At 40.9% G+C, this 22,759-nt stretch overlaps 1 protein-coding gene across 1 annotated transcript in view; it reads right to left on the bottom strand.

Moving 5' to 3' along the window:
* The window catches only part of ccdc83 (coiled-coil domain containing 83), a 70,605-nt gene extending 50,060 nt beyond the window's left edge, over positions 1–20,545 (bottom strand). Inside the window, exons 1-4 of the mRNA XM_072577721.1 lie at positions 20,420–20,545; positions 18,629–18,719; positions 10,889–10,973; positions 8,851–9,019 (exon numbers count right to left, since the gene is read on the bottom strand). Coding sequence (XP_072433822.1) covers positions 8,851–9,019; positions 10,889–10,973; positions 18,629–18,702 — 328 coding nt within the window. The 5' untranslated portion in view covers positions 18,703–18,719; positions 20,420–20,545. The remainder of the gene's footprint in view (positions 1–8,850; positions 9,020–10,888; positions 10,974–18,628; positions 18,720–20,419) is intronic.
* Between the last annotated feature and the right edge of the window lie 2,214 nt (positions 20,546–22,759).

Below are 22,759 nucleotides of genomic sequence, written 5' to 3'. Positions count from 1 at the left end.
GATGGGTGGAACTTTTAAAGTACATCCAGGAATATTTTTATGTCAGTCCGCTAGAGATGGGGCAGTTCTACACTTAAGCCTAGGGAATGAAACTAATCAAGTGGTTGAAGTTTCAGTAGGTGAGCATTTTGGGAATAGTGACCATAACTCTAAGTTTCAAAGGAATAAGGGTAATCCAGGAATTGGAGTGTCTAAATTAGATGAAGGCCAATACAGGAAATGGCAAACATAGATCAAGAGCAGATACTTCTAGTTAAGGCCACATATGGAAAGTGGGAGCCTTTTAAATGTAGAATAATGAGAATGGGGATTGGCAAGGGGTGGGGGGGGGGGGGGGGGTGGGGGGGGGGGGGGGGGGGAAGTGTCCTTTCAGAGTGGAGGGCAAGGACTGCAAGTCCAGGGAATCCTGAATGTCAGGGGATATCAATAGTTTGATAAAGCAAAAAGAGGAAGCATATGTCAGATCAGTGCATTTAATACAGGGAGATGGCATTCAAAAGTATAAAGAATGTGGGAGGTTGCTGAAAAAGGAAATTATCTTTGACAGATGAAATCAAAGCTTTTTATTGGTATATTAAAATTGATAAGATTACAAAGGACATGGTGGGACTGATTACAAATCAAAGGGACAATCTGTGCGTGAAGCCAATGGACATGGGAGAGGTCTTAAATGAATACTTTGCATCTGTATTCACAGGAGAGAAAGACATTGTAGCCAGGGATTTCAGTTAGGATGGTGAGTTTCTAGAACACATTAAGACTATTAAGGATTAAGTGGTAGATGTTTTAGCAGGCATACAGGTATATAATCCTTAGGGCCTGATGAGATGAACTCAGGCTGCTTTGGGAGGCATGGGGGGAGATTGATGGGGCTGTGGTGATATATTTAATATTTTGCCGGCCACAGCTGAAGTGTCAGATGACTGGAGGAAACAAATGTGGTTCTTTTGTTCAAGAAGGGCAGCAGGGATGGGCCAAATAATTACACACCAGTTAGTCTGAAGTCAGTGGTAGACAAATAATTGGAAAAAATTCAAAGGACAGGATTAATCAATACTTTGAAAGGTAGGATTGATCAGAGAGAGTAGCATGGATTTGTTAGAGGGAGATCTTATCTGACTAATTCAATTGTTTGAAACAGTAACTAAATATATTGATGAGGACAGTACAGTTGATGTGGTTTACATGGACTTCAGGTAGGCCTTTGACAAGATCCTGCATGGAACACTGGTCCAAAAGGTAAGTGCTCATGGAATCCAAGGCAAGTTGGCAAATTGGATCCAAAATTTGTTTACAAATACCAAGGCAAAGGGTGTTGGTGCAGGGTTGTTTTGGAATTGGAAGCCTGTGACCAGCAAGGTACCACAGGGATTGGTGCTAAAACCCTTGTTATTTGTTAGACGACTTGGATGTGAATGTAGAAGGTTCAATTCATAAGTGTGCAGATGATACAAAAATTGGTGTTGTTGATAGGAGGATGCTCTCAGACTACATTGTGATATTGATTGGCTGGTAATTTGGGCAGAATAATGGCAGATGGAATTTAATTCTGATAAGTGCAAGGTAATGCATTTGGGAAGTATAATAAGGGAAGGATATACACAATGAAGTATTGAGAAACAAAGGGACATTGGTGGACAAGTCCATAGATTCCTGAAGATGTCAGCATAGGTAGACAGGTTGGTGATGAAGGCATACAGGATGCTTACCTTCATTAGCAATGGTGCAAATTATAGGAGAAACAAAATCTTGTTACAACTTTATAAAACATTGGTTAGGCTACAGATAGAATACTGTGTGCAGTTCTGGTTGCCACATTATTGGAAGGATGTGATTGTATTGGAAAGGATGCACAGAAACTTCACCAGGATGTTGCTTGGGATGGAAGTCTCAGGAGAGACTGGATAGTCTAGATTTGTTTCTCTTGGAGCAGAGTAGGCTGAAGGGAGATCTGGCTGAGTTATACAAAATTATAAGAGGCATAGACAGAGTAGATCATGGGAATTTCTTCTCCTTGACAGTAACGTGGTGCTACTATTTAAGAAAGGTGGTAAGGAAAAGCCAGGAAACAATGTACCGGTAAACCAGACATCAGTGGTGGGCAAGTTATTGGAGGGAATCTTGAGGGACAAGATTTACATGTATTTGGAAAAACAAGGACTGATTAGGAAGAGTCAGCATGGCTTTGTGTATAGGAAATCATGTCTCACTAACTTGATTGAGTTTTTTGAAGAAGTAACATAGAGGATTGATGAGGGCAGAGTGGTGGATGTGATCTATATGGACTTCAGTAAGGTGTTCAACAAGGTTCCTCATGATAAGACTGCTGAGCAAGGTTAGATTATGTTGAATACAGGGAGAACCAACCATTTAGATGCAGAACTGAATCAAGGGTAGAAAACAGAGGGTGGTGGTGGAAGGTTGCCTTTCACACTGAAGACCTTTGACCAGTGGTGTGCCACAAGGATCTGTGCTAAATCCACTGCTTTATATCATTTATATAAATGATTTGAATGTGCACACAGGGGGCATTGTAAGTTTGTAGATTACACTAAAATTGGAGGTGTAGTGGACAGCAAAGAAGGTTACCTTGGAATACAAGGGGGTCTTGATCAGATGGGCCAATGGGCTGAGGAGTGGCAGATGGAGTTTAATTTTAGATAAATATGAGATGCTGCATTAATGGTAAGGTTTTGGGAAGTGTTGCTGAACAAAGAGACCTTGGAGTGTAGGTTCCAGGTTCATAGTTTCTTGAAAGTGGTGTCACAGGTTGATAGGATTGTGACGAAGGCATTTGGTATGCTTTCCTGTATTGGTCAGCGCATTGAGTATAGGAGTTGGGAGGTCATGCTGTGGCTGTACAGGACATTGGTTGGCCATTTTTGGAATATTGTGTGCAATTCTGGTCTTCGTCCTAAAGGAAGGATGTTGTGAAACTTGAAAGGATTCAGAAAAGATTTACAAGGATGCTGCCAGGGTTGGAGGGTTTGAGCTATAGGGAGAGGCTGAATAAGCAGGGGCTGTTTCCCCTGGAGCATCAGAGGCTGAGGGTTGACCTTATAGAGATTTATAAAATCATGAGAGGCATGGGTAGGATAAATAGACAAGGCATTTTCTGTGGGGTGGGGGAATCCAAAATGTGAGGGCATAGGTTTAGGATGAGAGTGGAAACATTTAAATGGGACATAAGGGGCAACCTTTTCACGCAGAGGGTGGTGCATGTACGGAAATGAATTGTCAGAGGAAGTGGTGGAGGCTGGTATAATTACAACATTTAGAGTCATAGAGATGTATAGCATGGAAACAGACCCCTCGGTCCAACCCATCCATGCCGACCAGATATCCCAACCCAATTTAGTCCCACCTGCCAGCACCCAGCCCATATCCATCAAAACCCTTCCCATTCATATACCCATCCAAATGCCTCTTAAATGTTGCAATTGTACCAATCTCCATGACATCCTCTGGCAGCTCATTCCATACACGTACCACCTCTGCGTGAAAAAGTTTCCCCTTAGGTCTCTTTTATATCTTTCCCCTCTCACCCTAAGCCTATGCCCTCCAGTTCTGGACTCATTTAAAAGACATCTGAATGGGTATATGAATAGGATGGGATTAGAGGGATATGGGTGTGGTGCTGGTAAATAGAAGTAAATTAGTTTAGGATATCTGGTTGGCATGAATGAGTTGGACAGAGGGTCTGTTTCCATGCTGTACATCTCTGTGATTCTAAGACTGTCTACGACCAGAGGGCATAGGTTTATGCTCAGGAGCAAATGGTTTAGAGGAGATCTGAGGAATTTTATTTTCTCCTGAGAGTGATCCATGCTGCCTGAGGGGTGATGGAGGCAAGTGCTCTTGCAACATTTAAGAAGCATCTCAATGAGTACTTAAAATGCCAGGGAATAATCGGCTATGGATTAAGTGCAAGTAAATGGGATTACTGTAGTCTGGTGTTTGTTCATTGACATAGACATGGTGGGCTGAAGGGCTTGTTTGCGTGCTATATGATTTTATGACGTTAAGATTGAGGGGCATCAATAAACTAGATAGGAAAGCATTTTCACTTTAAGATTTTGTCACATGAGATTTCTCATAGCAACACTTCTCACACGATGCTCATCACCTTGTTAATCTGGCATCCAAGGGACTGAAGGCACATCTCAGGGAATCGCGTAACCAGAGAGGTGAATGTTCTTGCCACTGACAGGTCCTTGTGACTTGTACGCCCCAGAGCCATGTTGAAAACTCAGCTGTACACCGTCTAAATGCTATGAACCAGGAATGACCCTCACTCTGTTCAGTCTCTAGAATCAGGACATGGCCCAGAGGAAATGGAAACTCACTCATTGCTTCATGGACAGTGATCTGAAAATCTTACGGAATGGGGAGGTGAAGAGGAGAACAATCCTTTTTCCAGCCAATTGACAAGGAGGCCATGTCACCAGACACAGCCAGCACAGACACAAATTGCAGCCCATGTCAGTGCTATGTCTCTGGTAAATTGGGATGCACAGCAGTGCAAAAAAGGTCAATAATCTTTTGCACTCCACAAGAATAAGTGCCATCACCTTCTCTCTGCTACCTCACAGGGATACCACTCACTCTAACTCTGCAAGTTCAGAAACATCTCCCCAAGGACCATGAGCTACAGCTCTCACCACTGCTTGCATTATGTCCACCCTAAAGGGTCTGACCTACCTTATGCTCCACACTAATAACCCTCCTGCCCCTCAGTGTTTCCAATACACTCAGTAGGGAAACTTCATTATCTCTTCTGCTCTTGCATCACCATTAATATCTCTGTCAAACACTTCTATCACACTTAATCTCTCCATTTTATCATAGAATAATAGCCTGCTTCCACCCTGTAGGGATTCTATCAGGCCCATCAAGTCTGCACTGACCCTCCAAAGAGCATCCCATCCAGACCCACACCCCTACCCTGTCCCTGTAACCCTACATTTCCCATGGCTATTCCACCTAACCTGCACATTCCTGCACACTGTGGGGTAATTTACTACAGGGAGAAAAAGTGAGGACTGCAGATGCTGGAGATCAGAGCTGAAAATGTGTTGCTGGAAAAGTGCAGCAGGTCAGGCAGCATCCAAGGAGCAGGAGAATCGATGTTTCGGGCATGAGTCCTTCTTCAGGAATCTTCCTGAAGGGCTCATGCCTGAAACGTCGATTCTCCTGCTCCTTGGAAACTGCCTGACCTGCTGTGCTTTTCCAGCAGTACATTTTCAGCGGCAATTTACTACAGCCAATCCACCTAACCTGCACATCTTTGGTTTGTAGGAGGAAACCACAGCATCTGGAGGAAACGCACAGAAACAAGGGGAGAATGCGCACTCTGCACAGACAGTTGCAGGAGGGTAGAATCAAAACCAGGTGCCTGGTGAGCTGTGCAGGAAGTAGGCTGCAACATCCAAGATAAGGAAGCTGTGAGAGTGGTCATCAGGTTCCTCACTCCTTACAAGTAGAATATTCTGTTTTAGCTGATAAGCATAACTGCTCATGTGGGGATGAGGGACCTTGATGGTGAACCAACCCAGTAAGCTCCATTGTGTTGTACTATACTGCTCCCATTCCATCAGTGCTAAATCATTCTTAATTGGTACAAGATTTTATCCTTCTGAGACAAATCCATGCTGGAACTCGTGGCACCCTGCAAACCTCTACAAAAAGACCAAGGCCAGAGATTCTCAGCTCCATCTCCATCTCAGAGTAGAATCCACTATGCTGTCTACATCTGCTACCTCCCTCCAGCTCAGAAGCTTTCACATTGGTTGGTACTTCATCTCGGTTGGCAGTCCAATCTGGTGAACAGTTCACAGTCATATCTCCTCAGCTAGTTGAGGGAAAAAAAACACCTTACATTTGGAAAATTGCTCGAGCTCAGGCATCTGCTCAGCCCAAAGCTGAAGGCAAGTCCCAGTTCTTGGCTAGTAATAACTTCATCAAATTGCACAGACAGGTAAAGGAACAATTGGCATAGTTGCCAAAACAATGTGGTACAAATGGATCAAAGGACAGAAGAATTCATCAACATTATCAGTACCATGTGGCTTTGGCATATTGATGAACACAAGTTGGCAACCACCTTGGAGAACCAGGTCCAGCATACTTGGTGTCTGACACATATGTGCACAGACCTGCACTCCACTGCCCTAGCCACAGGTGCTCAGCATCAAAGGCAAAGCGATGGTGTTGCAGTACCTTGACCTCACTGAAAAGGGTCCTTCCTCTTAGGGAAACAAGGTAGTATCAGTTGTCAGCCAAAATGGGGAGGAGCAACAGACAGACTCCCCACTAAACCCCTCAACCCTCAAGAAGCTTCTTCTCAGGGCACTCCCAGGTTCCTAACCCTTCCAGTTCTGCTTTGCCTGTGATCCCAAAGCTTGTATTAGTTTCAAGTGGAGTGGAGAGTGAGGGGGAGGTGGGGGTTGAGCAGGAATGGTGAACCTGCACTTGGGCAGGAGGACTTCAGCAGGCCCAAAGGCACCAGTGAGTGTGTGCCCAAGCCTTCCAAGACAGTATGGCCAACCACACAGCAGCTTCCCTCTATCTCAACTGCAGAAGTCAGGATTGCATTTTGACATAGTGGGAGAGAGAGGAAGAAGGAAACTTTTTGAGGACACATAGGTGGCATAGGTAAAATATAGTAAGAAACTTTTCACTTTTTAAAATATATGTGAAATTGCACTCTTGCATGAAAGGGCAAGCATCCAAAAATATCAACTTTACAGTCAAAGGCATAATCAGACATTTATTCAGCTACCCCAAAAGTCAAAGACTGCAAAGCTAACAAGGTCCCCATTTTTTTTTCACTAAGCAGGTGTTGCCTCCCATATCACAATCAGAACATTAAAGAATTAAATGAAGTCCAAACCTGGTTCATTCATCCTAGGTGTGGGTTTCGTTTAGGATATCCCTGGCCTCTTTGGCTCAATGATGCATTGCTTTGTCACACTATCTTGGATGGCCCTCCTGATCAGTATTCTAATCATCATCTTCATCCTCAGAAAATTTTGTCTGCATTCAACACATCTCACCTCCCACCTGTGTCCCCCTCCTTTGTCGGTTTTAGCTGTGAAGGGTGCAATATGTGACACTGGTGCAGAACATTTTCTTCAGGGTACACTGCAAATTTCCACCAGAGCTGCTAAGTCATGTTCAACCATTCACCTTTGCTCTGGTGGAAGTGTAAGCAACATTGTAGCCTTTTTTTGTTGATGAACCCTGCAGGTTGGTGAAAAGGCACTCTTTAAGCAACATTAGTGCAGCTGATAGAGCCCTGCACCTGTTGGAAGACAACAATGATCTAAAATCCTATTGCCTGGACTAGTTAATTCTTCTCATCACATTGGAAGAATATGATGAGCTGCGCTCTGGAAAAAATGACATCAGAAACAAATCAAATGCATTTATGAATTGAGGGCTGGGGGACAACACCACAGAACCCAACTTGCTTCCTAAAATGAGCTACTCGCATAAAAATTGTGGACAATTCCACCCTTAATAAACACTAGTTTGGGATTACAACATGGGGTTTCTGACTTCAAATCCAGTTCCTGCAGATTAAACAGTTAAGCGATGCTGTGCCAGAATGTCTTTAAATAATCCTTTCTGATAATTAAGATATTGAAAGTGTGGCCCGCAAATGCAGGATCTCCTGATTTTCCACCGCTTCCTTCACAAATATGTATCTGTTGCTAGTCCATGTATAAGTGGTGTGGCAGCTGCAGGAGGTTGTAGTCATTGCATGGGTTTCTTATATCTTCCACATTGTCCATGTAGTTGCATCAAGACCACAAGTACTCCAGCCACAGTGATCTTCATGTGAGATCTATAAGCAGATAATTTATAGCAAATGGCACAAAGGTAATACAAGTTTATTTGTTCATCCATCACAATGGAAGTATCCCAAGGAGGTCATTGTCGTGAGGGTCTTATACAATTAAAGCTTTCATGCATTGGTAGCAGAATTTTGCCAGAATGTGAACACGATTTCCCCGGAAAGAAAAGGCTCCCTTCCACATCACAGACCATGTCCCTGCATCCTTAGAATTCCATGTGAACGTGGCAGCTGCAATGCATTGTCCTACAAACCTAAGAATTCAGTATTTACATGAAATGAAAAGTTCTTATGCTGCTTTTAAGTGTGTTGTTCTCATGCTTAGATGAAATGACAAGGAGGCAATTGCTGCACACAATGTAATTATCATGATTGTATCAAGTCATAATTTTTGAAATGTATTTTTGCACAATGACCTGCCAATGCAATGCAAATTGAAGCCAGATGGGTGGCATTAGTGAATCAGTGGAGGCATGATCATTGAAATTACTAACAAACCCTCAACTTCTAAAAATATTACTCCACCAAAGAAAAAAGAATTTTTTTTTAACCAAATGTGCATATGGTCATATCCATTTGAATAGCTATTGCACAGTTTACTTCAATCTAACAAAGCAAGTTTCCAAATTAATTTCAATGTGAGTAAACTGTAGATTCTGACTGTGACGTACAAATTTCTGCCCTTTCCTTCATGTTCCCTTTGTGTTGCTTACTGTGTGGCACCCATGAGTTTTCAGCTGACCTCCTCACAACATTTCCTTTGTGCCATGTCTGTTAATGTGTCCACTTTACCTCCAAATCCTATAGCTTTGGAAGTTCCTGTGCACTTCATTGTCCTACACATGTAAAGATCAGAGTTGCTGTGAGCTTATGAACCTGCCTTTCCAGAGCTCCTCTCTAATTCACTACTGTCTATAATTGCCTCCCCCCCCCACTCCATGTGAATATTAAAGTCTTGAGAACAGAAATTCTGTTAATATAATTGAAAATACCTTGTGTTTGCTGTTTGTTTTGTTTAATTATTTCCAATTTTTCTTTTAAAGCTTGTGCTACTTGTTCATTGTTGATTTTCTCTTTGCGCTCTAGCTCTTTCTCCAGCTCCTTTGCTTTTCTGACTAGTATTCTGATGTGTTCCTTCTGCTCCTTCTTCAACTGTTCATTCTTACAAAAATGCAGATAAATTTAATATTATTAAAACAGCATTGGCCATGATCTTCAAGATATATTTGTCAAACCTTAGTTTGAAACCAACCATAAGTTAACAATGTAGATTGCATCAACACGTTAAGACATTATTGTAAAATGATATAGAACTCTGCTTGGTTTCTCCTTCATCAACCCCAGACCCAACTAAAAAATGCTAATTTGTTTCAAAGATGTTATAATCTGCATCTCATTAAGATGAAACTGTAATTTGATATTATAGTGCTGATTCTGTCAGTTGTGGCTTAGTTGATAGTACTCTCAACTCTGATCAAAAGATTGTGTCAGTCCAGTCCAGAACTTGAGCACAAAAGTCAAAGTTGACATCTAGAGCGGAGATGATTGACCTCCAACGATAACTGAAGTGTGGAGCTGGGAAAAGCACAGCCAAGTCAAGCAGCATCAGAGGAGCAGGGGAATCGATGTTTTGGGTCTGGATTCTTCATCTTTGTATTACGAAGGCACACAATCTGACGTTTCAAAAAATATAGGAAAATTTCATGGGCTACTTTTCATAAATGAGTTAGTGAAACCCAGAAGCAGGGAAGAAAACAGAAGTGTTTCTCAGGTACAGCAATAGGGGGATAAACATGCAATTGATATTGGAGGAGAAATTTGTACACAGTATTATTTCAAACACGTTTCTTTAATTATGTCTTCTGAGAAATCCACATGAGTTCTGAAGATAGCAGCCCCTGAAGGAACCTCCTCCCTTAGAATTTCGGATAGAATTCTATTTTATTACTTTTCATATTGAAATTGTGAATTTATTTACTATTTTGAGCAAATAAACTTACCCTGTATTTCATAATAATTGGGCCTGTCAAGTTTTTCTCATTGAGTTTATTTGTAGTTATAAAATACATGTAACTGTCCAATATAATTATGTCAACAGAATAAGAAATGCACACTTCAAATTTTAGAAAGACTGGTATCATAGTTCTGCACTTATTAGTGCAAAGTTTGAAAGTCTTATATAGTTGAAGAAGGGTTCTAATGAAGAGTCTGACCAGACTTGAAATGCGATCTCCATTTCTCTCTCCACAGACACACCTAGACCTCCTGAGTTTCCCTAGGATTCTCATTCATTTTAAACAACCTGCTTGGACATACCATAGCATGGCATATTCATGGCATGTGGATTGGACCTGGACATTTTAGCCCAGAGATAGGGGCACTACTACTATACCACAATCTCACAGGGAAAGCGGTGGCTTAGTAGTAACATCACTGAACTAGTAATCCAGAATCCCAGGTTAATGTTCAGAAGACATGGTTTTGAATCCACCTTGGCAGATGATAGAATTTGATTCAGTAAAAAGTTGGCTTAATGGTGGCCATGTAACCATCAATTGTTTTTAAGACTTATCAAATTCACCAATGTCCTTTAGGAAAGGAAATCTGCCATCTTTACATCGTCTGGCTGACATCTGACTCTAGACCATAGTAGTGGGGGCGATCATTGACTACCCTCCGGACAATAAATGCTGGCCTTAATTATTAAGGTCATAACATCCCATGAACAAATAAAATAGCACAAAAATAATGCCACATGGAAGAGCTTTACTAAGGTAACAGGCAGCAAATTGTCATAAATACAAATTATGCAGTAGCCAAGAGTTACATTACTCAAACAGTTTATATCAGCTGATTGTAAAGATTAGGTAGAGTTTAATTTGCTTAACATTACTTGTCTGTTTGGGAACTTTTTCAGATTTTTCATGATAATTATTTCGGCAAATAACATTTAGAATTTGCAAAGATGTTTAGAAAAGAATTTTAAAGTTATGCAAGTGCTATTGATTTTTATTCATATTAGTAACTTACATGTTCAATGTTTTGTGCCTTCACTTCTTCGAGCTGTTGTATTTCCTGCCTGAACCTTTCCTTAGCTTTTTCTTTTAACTGAAACCTGAGAATAATATGAATAGTTAACAAACTAAGCATAGTTCTTTTCCTTCACATTTTCCACCTGAATACTGTCAACTTTATCAGTGATTAAGGAGGACTGTAAAGTTAATTATTCACTATAAAGAGTTTTGAAGATGAAATAGTAAGGTGGGTAAGCAGGAGCCAAATGTATTGGTCAAGCAACAAGTTATAAAGTCGGTGTCACACAAAAGCTTAATGTGCCGTTTAAGATCTTGTGGAGCTTCCAGTGATATATCAACATGGAGGAGAATATTTTTATATTGTTTGTAAAGAGTTAGGAACCAGTTATTATGTTTAGGTGTCAGGGAGCCAAACGTACGGCTGTAGAATAGAATATCAGCCTAAAAAGTAGTCTTTTGATTACTAGACAACTTTCAAGTTGTATTACACACAAAAATTTCGAACCTTTCCATGTCAAATGTGTAATTATTTTTATCATATGGGAATGAGAAGATAAACAATGGCAGCAGTGAATGAGAAAGCCTGTAACAACTCAGATTACTGCTATTCAAGGTTTCAGACAGGAGTTGTGACCATATTGATGATTTTTCAACAAGATGCATCGTGAAAATGGAAGTTTAAGGACACAGATGAAAACTGATAAATTCACTAATCTGGGGTTCAGCCCACCCTGAAGCACAGAAAATATTAATTGGAAAGAATAAGCTAACAATATTTTAGTCTGTAGACATTGCCAGACAGATGAAGATTATAAGCATTATGAGCAGAGTGGGCAATGGGGACCCAATGGATATGGTGCATCAAGATTTCCAAAAGGCCTTCGACAATGTGCCGCACAAGAGGCTACTGCATAAGATAAGGATGCATGGCGTTAGGGATAAAGTATTAGCATGGATAGAGGATTGGTTGACTAACAGGAAGCAAAGAGTGGGGATAAATGAGTGCTATACTGGCTAGCAATCAGTGATTAGTGGTGTGCCTCAGGGATCAGTGTTATTCCCGCAACTATTCACAATTTGGAGTTGGGGATAATTTGGGGTTGGGGTTGGGGACCATGGGTAGGGTGTCAAAGTTTGCAGATGACACTAAGTGTGCAGAGGACTGTGAAACTTTGCAGAGGAACATAAATATATTGAGTGAGTGGGCAAAAGTCTGGCAGATGGAATGCAATGTAAATAAATGTGAAGTCATATATTTTGGTAGGAGTAATAGTAAAAAAAGGATTATTACTTGAATGGTAAGAAGTTGCAGCATGCTGCTATACAGAGGGAACTGGGTGTCCTTGTGTATGAATCACAAAAGGTTGGTCTGCAGGTACAACAAGTAATTAGGAAAGCAAATGGAATTTTGTCCTTCATTGCTAAAGGGAATGAGTTTAAAAGCAGAGAGGTTATTAGATTAGATTACTTACAGTGTGGAAACAGGCCCTTTGGCCCAACAAGTCCACACCGCCCCGCCGAAGCGTAACCCACCCATACCCCTACATCTACATTTACCCCTTACCTAACACTATGGGCAATTTAGCATAGCCAATTCACCTGACCTGCACATCTTTGGAGTGTGGGAGGAAACCGGAGCACCCGGAGGAAACCCACGCAGACACGGGGAGAATGTGCAAACTCCACACAGTCAGTCGCCTGAGGCGGGAATTGAACCCGGGTCTCTGGCGCTGTGAGGCAGCAGTGCTAACCACTGTGCCACCGTGCTGCCCACAAGATGCTGGTAATGCCACACTGAGTACTGTGTGCAGGTTTGGTCTCCTTACTTGAGAAAGGATATACTGGCGCAGGAGGGGGTGCAGAGGAGGTTCACTAGGTTGGTTCCGGAGTGGAGGGGGTTGGCTTATGAGGACAGACTGAGTAGATTGGGATGATATTCATTGGATTCAGAAGATTGAGGAGGGAATCTTATAGAAACATAAAATTATGAAGGGAATAGATAAGATATAAGTAGAGAGGATGTTTTCACTGACAGGTGAAGCTAGGGCAAGAGAGCATAGCCTCAAGATTAGAGGGAGCAGATTTAGGGCTGAAGTGAGAAGGAACTTTTTCACCCAGAGGGTTGAACATCTATGGAATTCCTTGCCCAGTGAAGTAGTTGACGCTGTTTTAGTAAACGTTTTTAAAGCTAAAGGTAGATTGTTTTTAACAATAAAAGGAATCAAGGGATATGGTGAGAGCGCAGGTAAGTGGATACGGAGTCCACGAAAACATCAGCAGTGATCTTATTGAATGGCAGAGCAGACTCAAAGGGCCAGATGGCCTACTCCTGCTCCTAGTTCTTAGGTTCATATGTTCTATGTAAGACGCTGACTACTCAAATGACTAACATTTAGTTAAGCCAAGAGAAAGGTAGCAGGTTTGATATAGTGAAACAGCATAAAAAGGAACAAATACCAAAGACAGAGAAAGATCTTGTGGAGCAGTGGTGACTATATGAATTCACAAATAGAAAAAGAAAATCCAGCATATGGATCATTCTACAGAGCATGTGTAAAGGCCAATCAAGGAAAGGATGAAGAATGAAGAAAGAAGTGACTGATAGATAAGTGACTGGAACCAGAATAATACGTCAAATGACTAGAAAAATAATCCAAAACATCCATACCCTAAAAGATGTTGGTGCATTGTGTAGGATCAAGCAAAAATCCCCAATATCTAAAATACCATGGACCTTTCAAAACTCTTAAAAGGGTAAAGGGGATTTCTGTGGAAAATACACAAACAACTCACAGAATTGAGATGTCTGGTTGGAACCATTGTTCAGCCTGGAATTCTAATTTACACCTCTCCAAAGGGACAATCAACCAAAACCAACAGACTTTAGCCTGAGACAGTTTTTACTCTTCAGGCTATACAGTGCAGACAGTACAAGCCTACAGAGATACCAGATGTTCAATCTCAATTGAAATCCATTCACCCAAACTCGAACGAATGATCAGAAAACTAATTAAGTTCAGAAGGAAACAACAGAAACACACGAAAAGCATACATTTGGCACAATCTGTATAATTGTTGGCCCTGAACTCACCTGAGAGAGCAATCTGAAAAAGCAATCCAAGCACTTCCAGAACAAGGCTACCAGACACAGGCCTGTTCCAAACCAAGAGAACTGACGGCTACTGACCACAACCAGCAGAACCATGGACTGAAAATTCTGCGATAACCGGCTTGACCCACACTACAAGTCCTCAGACACATCCGAGGTGAAAACCGGGCCTGTAAAACCAGCAGAAAGTAAAAACTAAGTACTTACCTGATAGATCCAAAAACAGACTCACTCCAAACAGAAAAACCTACACAGTCTGAAGTCTTCACCCAGGCTCCAGATACGGCAGGTGGGAACAACCAGGTAGCACTTCAAAACCATGATTTCTTTCTGGTGAGTTTAAATTCCTGAAATCCAAAGTTCCAAACTAGCAAACAAGGAGGGGAAGGTGGGTGGTGACAGTGCATTGGGACCCTAGGGTAGGCATTCTGATTAAAGACTAATTAAAACAGTTGTTTCCACGTGTATCAGTAGCATAAGGTTCTATCAGTATTAATCTCGATAATAGGGTATTTGATAGTACTGTTGTGCTCTGTACAATTGAGTCAATTTCCTTATTTATTGTATTTACCTATAGTTTCTTTAATTATACTTACCTTTTGTATTTTAAATAAATGCAGACATTTTTTTACCTTGAAACACCTGTCTCCTGCCTCTTCATTTCACATTCCCTAAGTCCAGTTTCTAGAACCAGGGATCAAGATTCGAACCACATAAACATCAGGAAATAATTGATTGCAAACAAGAATCCCGCAGTTGGGAATATAACATGCATAAGAATGATATATGAAATGTCTGTATGTAATAGTTCCGATAGAAAAGAAGTTCACACAACCATTCAGATCCAAAAAGGGTGAGAAATAAGTACTAACCATAAGTCAAAAGGTGAAGATTGATACCAGAGCACAAAATAACATTATCCGGTTCTGACTATACTAGAAAATTTTACTCGATAATTTGAAAGAAAATGGCTACCCAAGGAAAGGTGTTCTGAAAACAAACAATGTTAAAATGACAGTGTAAGGGGGCAACAGTGAAGAAAATCTAAATCAAAGGGTCATACAAAGGAAATGGTGTCAATTAGATATTCTATATAACTGAAACTGATGATCCTGCTATCTGAGAGTTGTGAAGGGATGCAATTATCTCAGTGAACCTGGATGTGAATGAGGTGGCACCAATTATATATCACCATACATATGTATACAGGGAGTTTGATGAAATAGTTGGATGTTTTGAAGATTTTATCATCATTGAGCCAGCAATAAAACTGATGATTCATTCTCCACTGAAAGTACCAATAGAACTAAAAAGAATCCTTGAAAGAGAGCTTGAAGTGATATAAGAAAAGGTGATCACTAGAAATACAGAGCCAAAAGATTGGGCAAGATCCCTGGTGCGAGAGAAGCCAAATAGATGGCAAAGAATTTCCTGGATCCCAAAGATCTTAACCAAGCAATAAGAAGGATCACTACCCTAATCGAACACTGGAGGAGATCACGCCAGCACTTGGGTTTCTTATCTGCTCATGGAATACAGGCATTTCTAACTACTCCAGGATTTAATGCTCATCCAGAATTGCCCAGACAGCAGTTAACAACATTTCTGTGGATCTGGAATCCCATGTAAGCCAGACCTGGTAAGGATTGGAGATTTCCTTCCCTAAAGCTCATTAGTGAACCAGATGGGTTTTTACAACAATAACCACATGGTGACCATTAGGCCAGTTTTTCACTAAACCAAATTTCACTATCTGCCATGGCTGATTCAAACCCATGTCTCCAGACATTAGCCTGGACTTCTGGATAACTAGTCCTGTGACACTGCCACTATCTCCTGAGCAGGGCAAAAAAGCATTCAGCAAGTCTAATGCTGCAAATGACGACGGTATTTTGAAGCTATATATGGAATCTTCACGGTTGACAACATTCAGCACATCCTTTGGATGCTACAAATTCCTGTGTGTCTATGTTTTGGCTATAAAGCAAGTTGAAATGTGTTTCTGTGAAAAGTAAATAAGACATGCAAGCACAGTAGATAGCCAGTTACATACAGTAAATGAACGCGGTCAAGGCTATATTTACATGAAGCCATGGAAAGAACCAGGAATGATGGGATCAAGCTAAACACACAAAAATACATCAAAGTAACAAAACGAGTTTCAGACCTGACAGAATCAAGTTGAATCCTGAGAGAATCAATTTGGAGATGGCAACTCTAAGAAATCAGAGAGGATTGAGAAGTTCCTTTGGTTTTATGCAATAGAGAATGTTTCCTCTCAAGCTTGGGGTTATGTTTCTGAATACCCTGACTTTAGGCAAAGGTTTGATTCCCTTCAGAATCTATTTTATATACAGAATTTTCCATGAACATTATCTGCCACCAACTTGTCAAAATTCTTTTACAGTTCTATACTATCCTTACAGCTTAGAATATTTTCAAGTTTTCTGTAAACTTGGAAATTGTCCCCTGCATACCAAGATCCAAATAATTTTTTTTAATCAGGAAAAGCTAGGGTCCCAACACTAACCCCTGGGGAACTCCACTGCAAACCTTCATCCAGCCCGAAAAATATCTATTGATCATTATTCTCTGTTTATCACTCAGCCAATTTCATATCCAATATCTCTTTTGTACCATGACTGACAACTTTCCTCATAAGTCTGTTGTAAGGCACTGCATTAACTCCCTTCTGGAAATCCATGTATATCACTTCATAAGTATTACTCTGATCAACCCTTTCCATTTCCTCCTCAAAAAAGTTTAAGTTAGTTAAACATGATTTCCCCTTTAAAAATCCATGCTGACTCTTCCTAATCAACCCACCTTTGTTCATTTTCAAAAGTTTTAAATTCACTTCTCGCACTTCGCCTGAATAAGGGGAAAGCAGAAAGATGATGACCCATGCAAATTCTACACTCACTTCCTTCAAAATCCTTGAATACATCTTAACCAGTCCATTAGACTGTAAGTAGTAAGAATAGAAGTAAGCTGTTCCACCATAAAACCTGCCCTGCAATTCAATAGGATCATGACAGAATTCAATATTCCTCATGTCTACTTTCATGCCATTCCCCTAAAACCCTTGATTCCCCATTGATCGAGAATATGCACAATGACTTTGTCCCCACAGCTCTCTATGACAAAGAGTTTCAAAGCCTCACAACCTTCTGAAATAAGAAATTCCGCCTCATCTCAGTCTTAAATTGGCACCCATTTATTTTAGGACACTTCTGGTCCTCGACTCCCTTTGCATTCAAGATTTTTCCAATCAACCTTATCAGAGACGTTATTGCACACTTCTGGAGCAGGTAGGAATTGAACCCAGAACTCCTGGTTCAGTGTTAGGGGGACTATCATTGTGCCACAAGCACCCTTCTCTTTCTGTTTAATACTGCTTGCCATGATGAGTGGTAAGAAGATTGATTTCAGTCAGCGTCCTCCTAAACATCACATAGTTCCCTAGTGCAGCCATGAATGTTGTCCCTTGGGATACTTACACATAAAAATATGTTAGTTCTTCGCTATGGTGTATATTGGCTCTTTACAGACAATAGAAAATATACAAATGTTACAACATGGAGTAAACTCTCCTGCGTAATTTAAAACCAGAAACACAAAAAAGATTTATCCCATGCAGTAATCTGTGAAAATTCATAGGCCAAGAACTAGTTAAAGTAAAAATTAACAACTTTATTTCTTAAAGTATAGCAGAGAATAATTAACTAACTACTATTTACAACTCCTTACACTAATTATCTTTTACCTTCCCTTCTATAATACGAGTCCAATAAAACTCCTGATTATAATTTACAAAACTAAACTTTTTATCTCAACACCAGGCAGCTTTCATTCTTCTTTGTATTTCAGTCTTCTTTTCTTCTTGGGGATTCTACTTCAAAGGTTACTGATCAATAAAGATACCTTTTAAGAGAGCTATTTTTTTGGGCAGTCTTTTTATATGCTGGTAGCTTGGCAGTTCTCCTCTTAACTGTTCAATTTGTCCAGGTATTATGCCCCAAAGCATCAGATTGTGTCATTGGTTTTTAAGGCTGTCAATATACTAAATTCAAACTGGATTGGAGTTTTTTTTAGGGGGTATAATTTAAACTGATTAGCTTAATTTGAATCTGTTTTGTCATTTCCAGGCATCCAGCTACCCCAGTAGCTGAAGCACCTGTTACATTGTATCTTATTGAGAACACTTGGTGCTGTCAGGTAAGTTTTGTTAGCTTTTAACTCTCAAAGGTACAGTACCATTTTTAAAAAGGTCTTTTATAGTTTTTATACCTTTAATTGAGATATATTACCTGCAAGGGTGAACAATAATCAGGAGTGAGAAACCAAGCAAGATTTTTGCCACCTAGCCCAGGAATGCTGAGGCTAATTACATCCTGCCACTACACTAGATGAAATTAATGAAGTAGCAGAACCATTAGTAAACATAAGATCTACATGGACTGAAAATCTAAACAATACATACACTGAATGAAGCCACAAAAGGGAATTACAAGAGGACAGTGCATGACAAAGAGAAACAAAAGTAAGCCGATTAGCAAAGATATCACAAAATAAGTCTGGTTCAAAAAGTAAATTCCTGCAAATTAAAATAACCCATATACTTACCGAAAATGGAGAAAAACTTCTGCCAAAGCCATTTTATCTTCACTGCCTCCTTTACTATCCTTTTTCTTTGCCATTTTCACTATATTGATTACTGTAATAAATATGTTTTCAAAGGAGTTAGTAAATTCAAAATATTCTTCCATGTTGTAAATTTGTTTGAAACTTAAAAAGCAATGCTCAGTAGTGAAGCAGTATTACAAGTATATGAGTACAGAAATAAATAACCATCCTGTGTTTTATTGGAATTCCTTCAAACATAAGAACTAGAAGCAAGTGCCAGCAATTCAGCTCCATAAGCCTGCTTCATCATTTAATACGATAAGGGTGTTCTCATCTCAGCCTCAACTCCACTTTCCTGCACTCTCTCTAATCTCTTAACCATTACTAATTAAAAGTCTGTGTCTCTCCTCAAAGGTATTCAACACCACCCTCTGTTTCCTGCTGTTAAGCCAATTTTGTATCCAATTGGCAAGTTCTCTATGAATCCCATCTGATCTAACTTTACTAATTAGCCTGCTATTGGAATCTTGTTAAAGGCGTTACTGAAGTCCAAGCAAAAATTGTCTACTGCTCTGCCCTGATTAATCTTCTTGGTTACTTCCTCAAAAAACTCAATCAAGTTTGAGAGACACGATTTCCTTTGCACATAATCATGCTGACTATCCCAAGCATTCTTCACCCCTCCAAAAGCATATAAATTTTATCTTTCAGGATCAACTTTCCCACCACTATGGCTTCTCCCTACATCCCCTCTTAAACAAAGGCATAACATGAGCCACTCTCTAGACATCCGGCAGCTCACCCTTAGTTGTAGGTGAGACGAATACTTTGCAAGGGGTCCTGCAATTTTCTCTGAGTCAAATACACACCTTGCACATTGCATTTGGCCTCACTGTTATCCGTACTCAAGTAAAACTGCAGTCAACATGGTGGTTAAAGAATCCCTTATGTCTAAGGCTGTCTGCAACTATTCTGGACATAACACTAAGTTCCCAGTATCATGTGATTTATGCCAGTAGCAGAAAAGTTTGTTTTTATGTGAATAATTAAAATGACTTCTCATTAGTTTAAAGTGAGAGTACTGGTTGGCACTTTGTAGCAACCCTGGGGGGAGTAGTAGTTCCTTCTTTCTGGGCACAACCCAAGAAGGGGCTTCCCTCTGGCAACTATCTGTTGGATGCCAGAATATGCCTGCTTGACCCCAATCCCACATACTTTTCTTTGATGATGCCTAGTCATTGAGACACCCTCTCCTGCAGCAGCAGTCTCAGCACTGGCCATCATGATAGTCTTTGAACTAAGATAGTAGCTTTTGGCCACTGCTGGTGATATGCCTCCTTGTGTCCTGTTAGCAGCTGGAGCTGAATTATTTCCCAGCCATGACTGCAGTATTTCCTGCTAATAAAAGCAAAATATTGTGGACGCTGGAAATCCGAAACAAACTCAATAAATGCCGGACAAACTCAGCAAGTGTGGCAGCTATTGGTTCTTCAGAAGAAAACTGAGTGGACTCGAAACGTTAACTTGGTTTCTCTCTCCACAGCTGCTGTCAGACCTGGCGCGTTTCTCTCGCATTTTCGGGACTTTTCTTCAATTCAGCCAGTTAACGCTGTCTCACTCTCTCTCTCTCTCTCTCTCTGCAAAGATACGGACAGAACTGACGATTTCCAGTGTGCTCTATTTACATTACATGAAAGGTATCTCAGTTCAGGAGTGTCTACTGGACCAGGAAAACAGACTTAGTCAAAGTGAGTTAACGGGGACGCTGTGACTTTGTCCTGGGTCACTTACCTCTCGGCCGATCTTTTTATCTCCCATTCGGACCAGATGAGCTTTCAGGGGCTGTACTTCCCGGTTGACAGAGATCAGATGGGCGGCCCCGCTCTGCCTTCGTCCTTCAGCGCAGCTTCTTGTTTGGACCTGGAGTCGTCGCTGAAGCCGTAACCATGGGCAACACGAGGACGCAACTGGATTGGTCAGAGCACCTCACGTTGCTAAGGGAATGGAGGGCAGCGCCTGCCCAGTGAACCCTGCGGGTGGGAGCATCGCCACTGAAGGTTTGGGTTCGTTGAAAGCGCTGTGGGTTAAAACTGCCAAAGATTCGGTGAAACGTGTTAGCATCTTTGTGTCCGTTGAATTTAATTTAAATCTGCTGGGAAAAAAATTGCAGTTTCAAAATAAGCAAGTTGGAGGTAACATGAATTATTCTGAAGCCAGTAATGTCGTCGTCATTGGACGCACTTCACTAATTCAAGATTAATCTTTTTTCGTATTATATTTACGGTACTTTGGAGTGCACTGTAGTGCAATTTATTTTTACATAGGAATAAGAATTTCATTTGATGCCTGTTAAATCCACAGGTTGCCAGTGCTCCAGATTAGGCGAAGGTGAGGACTGCAGATGCTGGAGGTTAGAGTCAAGATTAGGAATTCCTGATGAAGGGGTCCTGCCGAAATGTCGATTTTCCTGGTTCTCTGATGCTGCCTGACCTGCTGTGCTGCTTTTCGAGCACAGCTCCAGTTTACCCTGGAGTTTCGAGAAGCTAAAAATAATCTTTGAAAGCCTGTTGCGAAACACTCCAGTACATAATCAAATGCTTTAAAAACATATTCTACACTTAATTTTATTGGAACACTTTTCCTTCGGTTTATATTATTGGAGATAAGCAGAAAAGGCTTTTTAACGGATGTGGGAGAATCAATCACTTGGTACTGAAGGACCTGTTGGCTTCCCATTGGCATGGTGGGACCTTGTGGGACAGTGATAGCATTCCACCTTTGCACTTAGAGGTTCTAGGTTCTGGTCCCCTCTGCAATACAGGTGCACCATAACATGTCGAAAATATTCTTTCTTCGATTGAAATTGGAAGGAGATGCTCCTAAGGAAGGAAATGTGAAGTTAACAAAGTCAGGAGTCACACGACACCAGGTTATAATCCAACATTTGTGTATTTGAAATCACAAATTTTTAGAGTGCTGCTCCTTCATCAGGTGAAATGGAGGGAAGTGCACAGGGACAGAATTTATAGGCAGAAAGACATGGTGAGATAAATCCAGGTAATTAAGTTTGTCACCAGATAAGCACAAACAATGTGCACACACAACAAAAAGAAGAAAAAAAATACAAACAGTGTGAGTGAAGTGTGGACAGGCTGAATAACAAATCTTTGCAGGTGGTCAAAAGTGTCAAACGGTGTGAGTAAAGTGTCAAAAGATGAAGAGCAAATGAAGGGATGATCTGTGATTCACTTGATAGAGTTTTTTGAAGACGTAACAAAGAGAATTGATGAGGGCAGAGCAGAAGATGTGATTTATATGGACTTCAGCAAGGCTTTCCACAAGGTTCCCCATCGGCGACTGATTAGCAAGGTTAGATCTCACAGAATACAGGAAGAACTAGCCATTTAGATACAGAACTGGCTCAAAGGTAGAAGACACAGGGTGGTGGTGGAGGGTTGTTTTTCAGACTGGAGGCCTGTGACCAGTGGAGTGCCACAAGGATTGGTGCTGGGTCCTCTACATTTTGTCATTTATATAAATGATTTGGATGCGAGCATAAGAGGTACAGTTAGTAAGTTTGCAGATGTCACCAAAATTGGAGGTGTAGTGGACAGCGAAGAGGGTTACCTCAGATTACAACAGGATCTTGACCAGATGGGCCAACAGGCTGAGAAGTGGTAGATGGAGTTTAATTCAGATAGATGCAATTCTGGTCTCCTTCCTATCGGAAAGATGTTGTGAAACTTGAAAGGGTTCAGAAAAGATTTACAAAGATGTTGCCAGGGTTGGAGGATTTGAGCTATAGGGAGAGGCTGAACAGGCTGGGGCAGTTTTCCCTGGAGCTTCGGAAGCTGAGGGGTGACCTTATAGAGGTTTACAAAATTATGAGGGGCATGGATAGGGTAAATAGGCAAAGTCTTTTCCCTGGGGTCGGGAGTCCAGAACTAGAGGGCATAGGTTTAGGGTGAGAGGAGAAAGATATAAAAGAGACCTAAGGGGCACATTTTTCATGCAGAGTGTGGTACGTGTATGAAATGAGCTGCCAGTGGAAGTGGTGGAGGCTGGTACAATGCAACATTTAAGAGGCATTTGGATGGGTATATGAATAGGAAGCGTCAGTAAAAGAAAAGT

Source organism: Chiloscyllium punctatum, chromosome 9 (genome assembly GCF_047496795.1).
Source record: "Chiloscyllium punctatum isolate Juve2018m chromosome 9, sChiPun1.3, whole genome shotgun sequence".
Taxonomy (NCBI): domain Eukaryota; kingdom Metazoa; phylum Chordata; class Chondrichthyes; order Orectolobiformes; family Hemiscylliidae; genus Chiloscyllium; species Chiloscyllium punctatum.
This window is presented reverse-complemented; position numbering and strand designations above follow the sequence as displayed.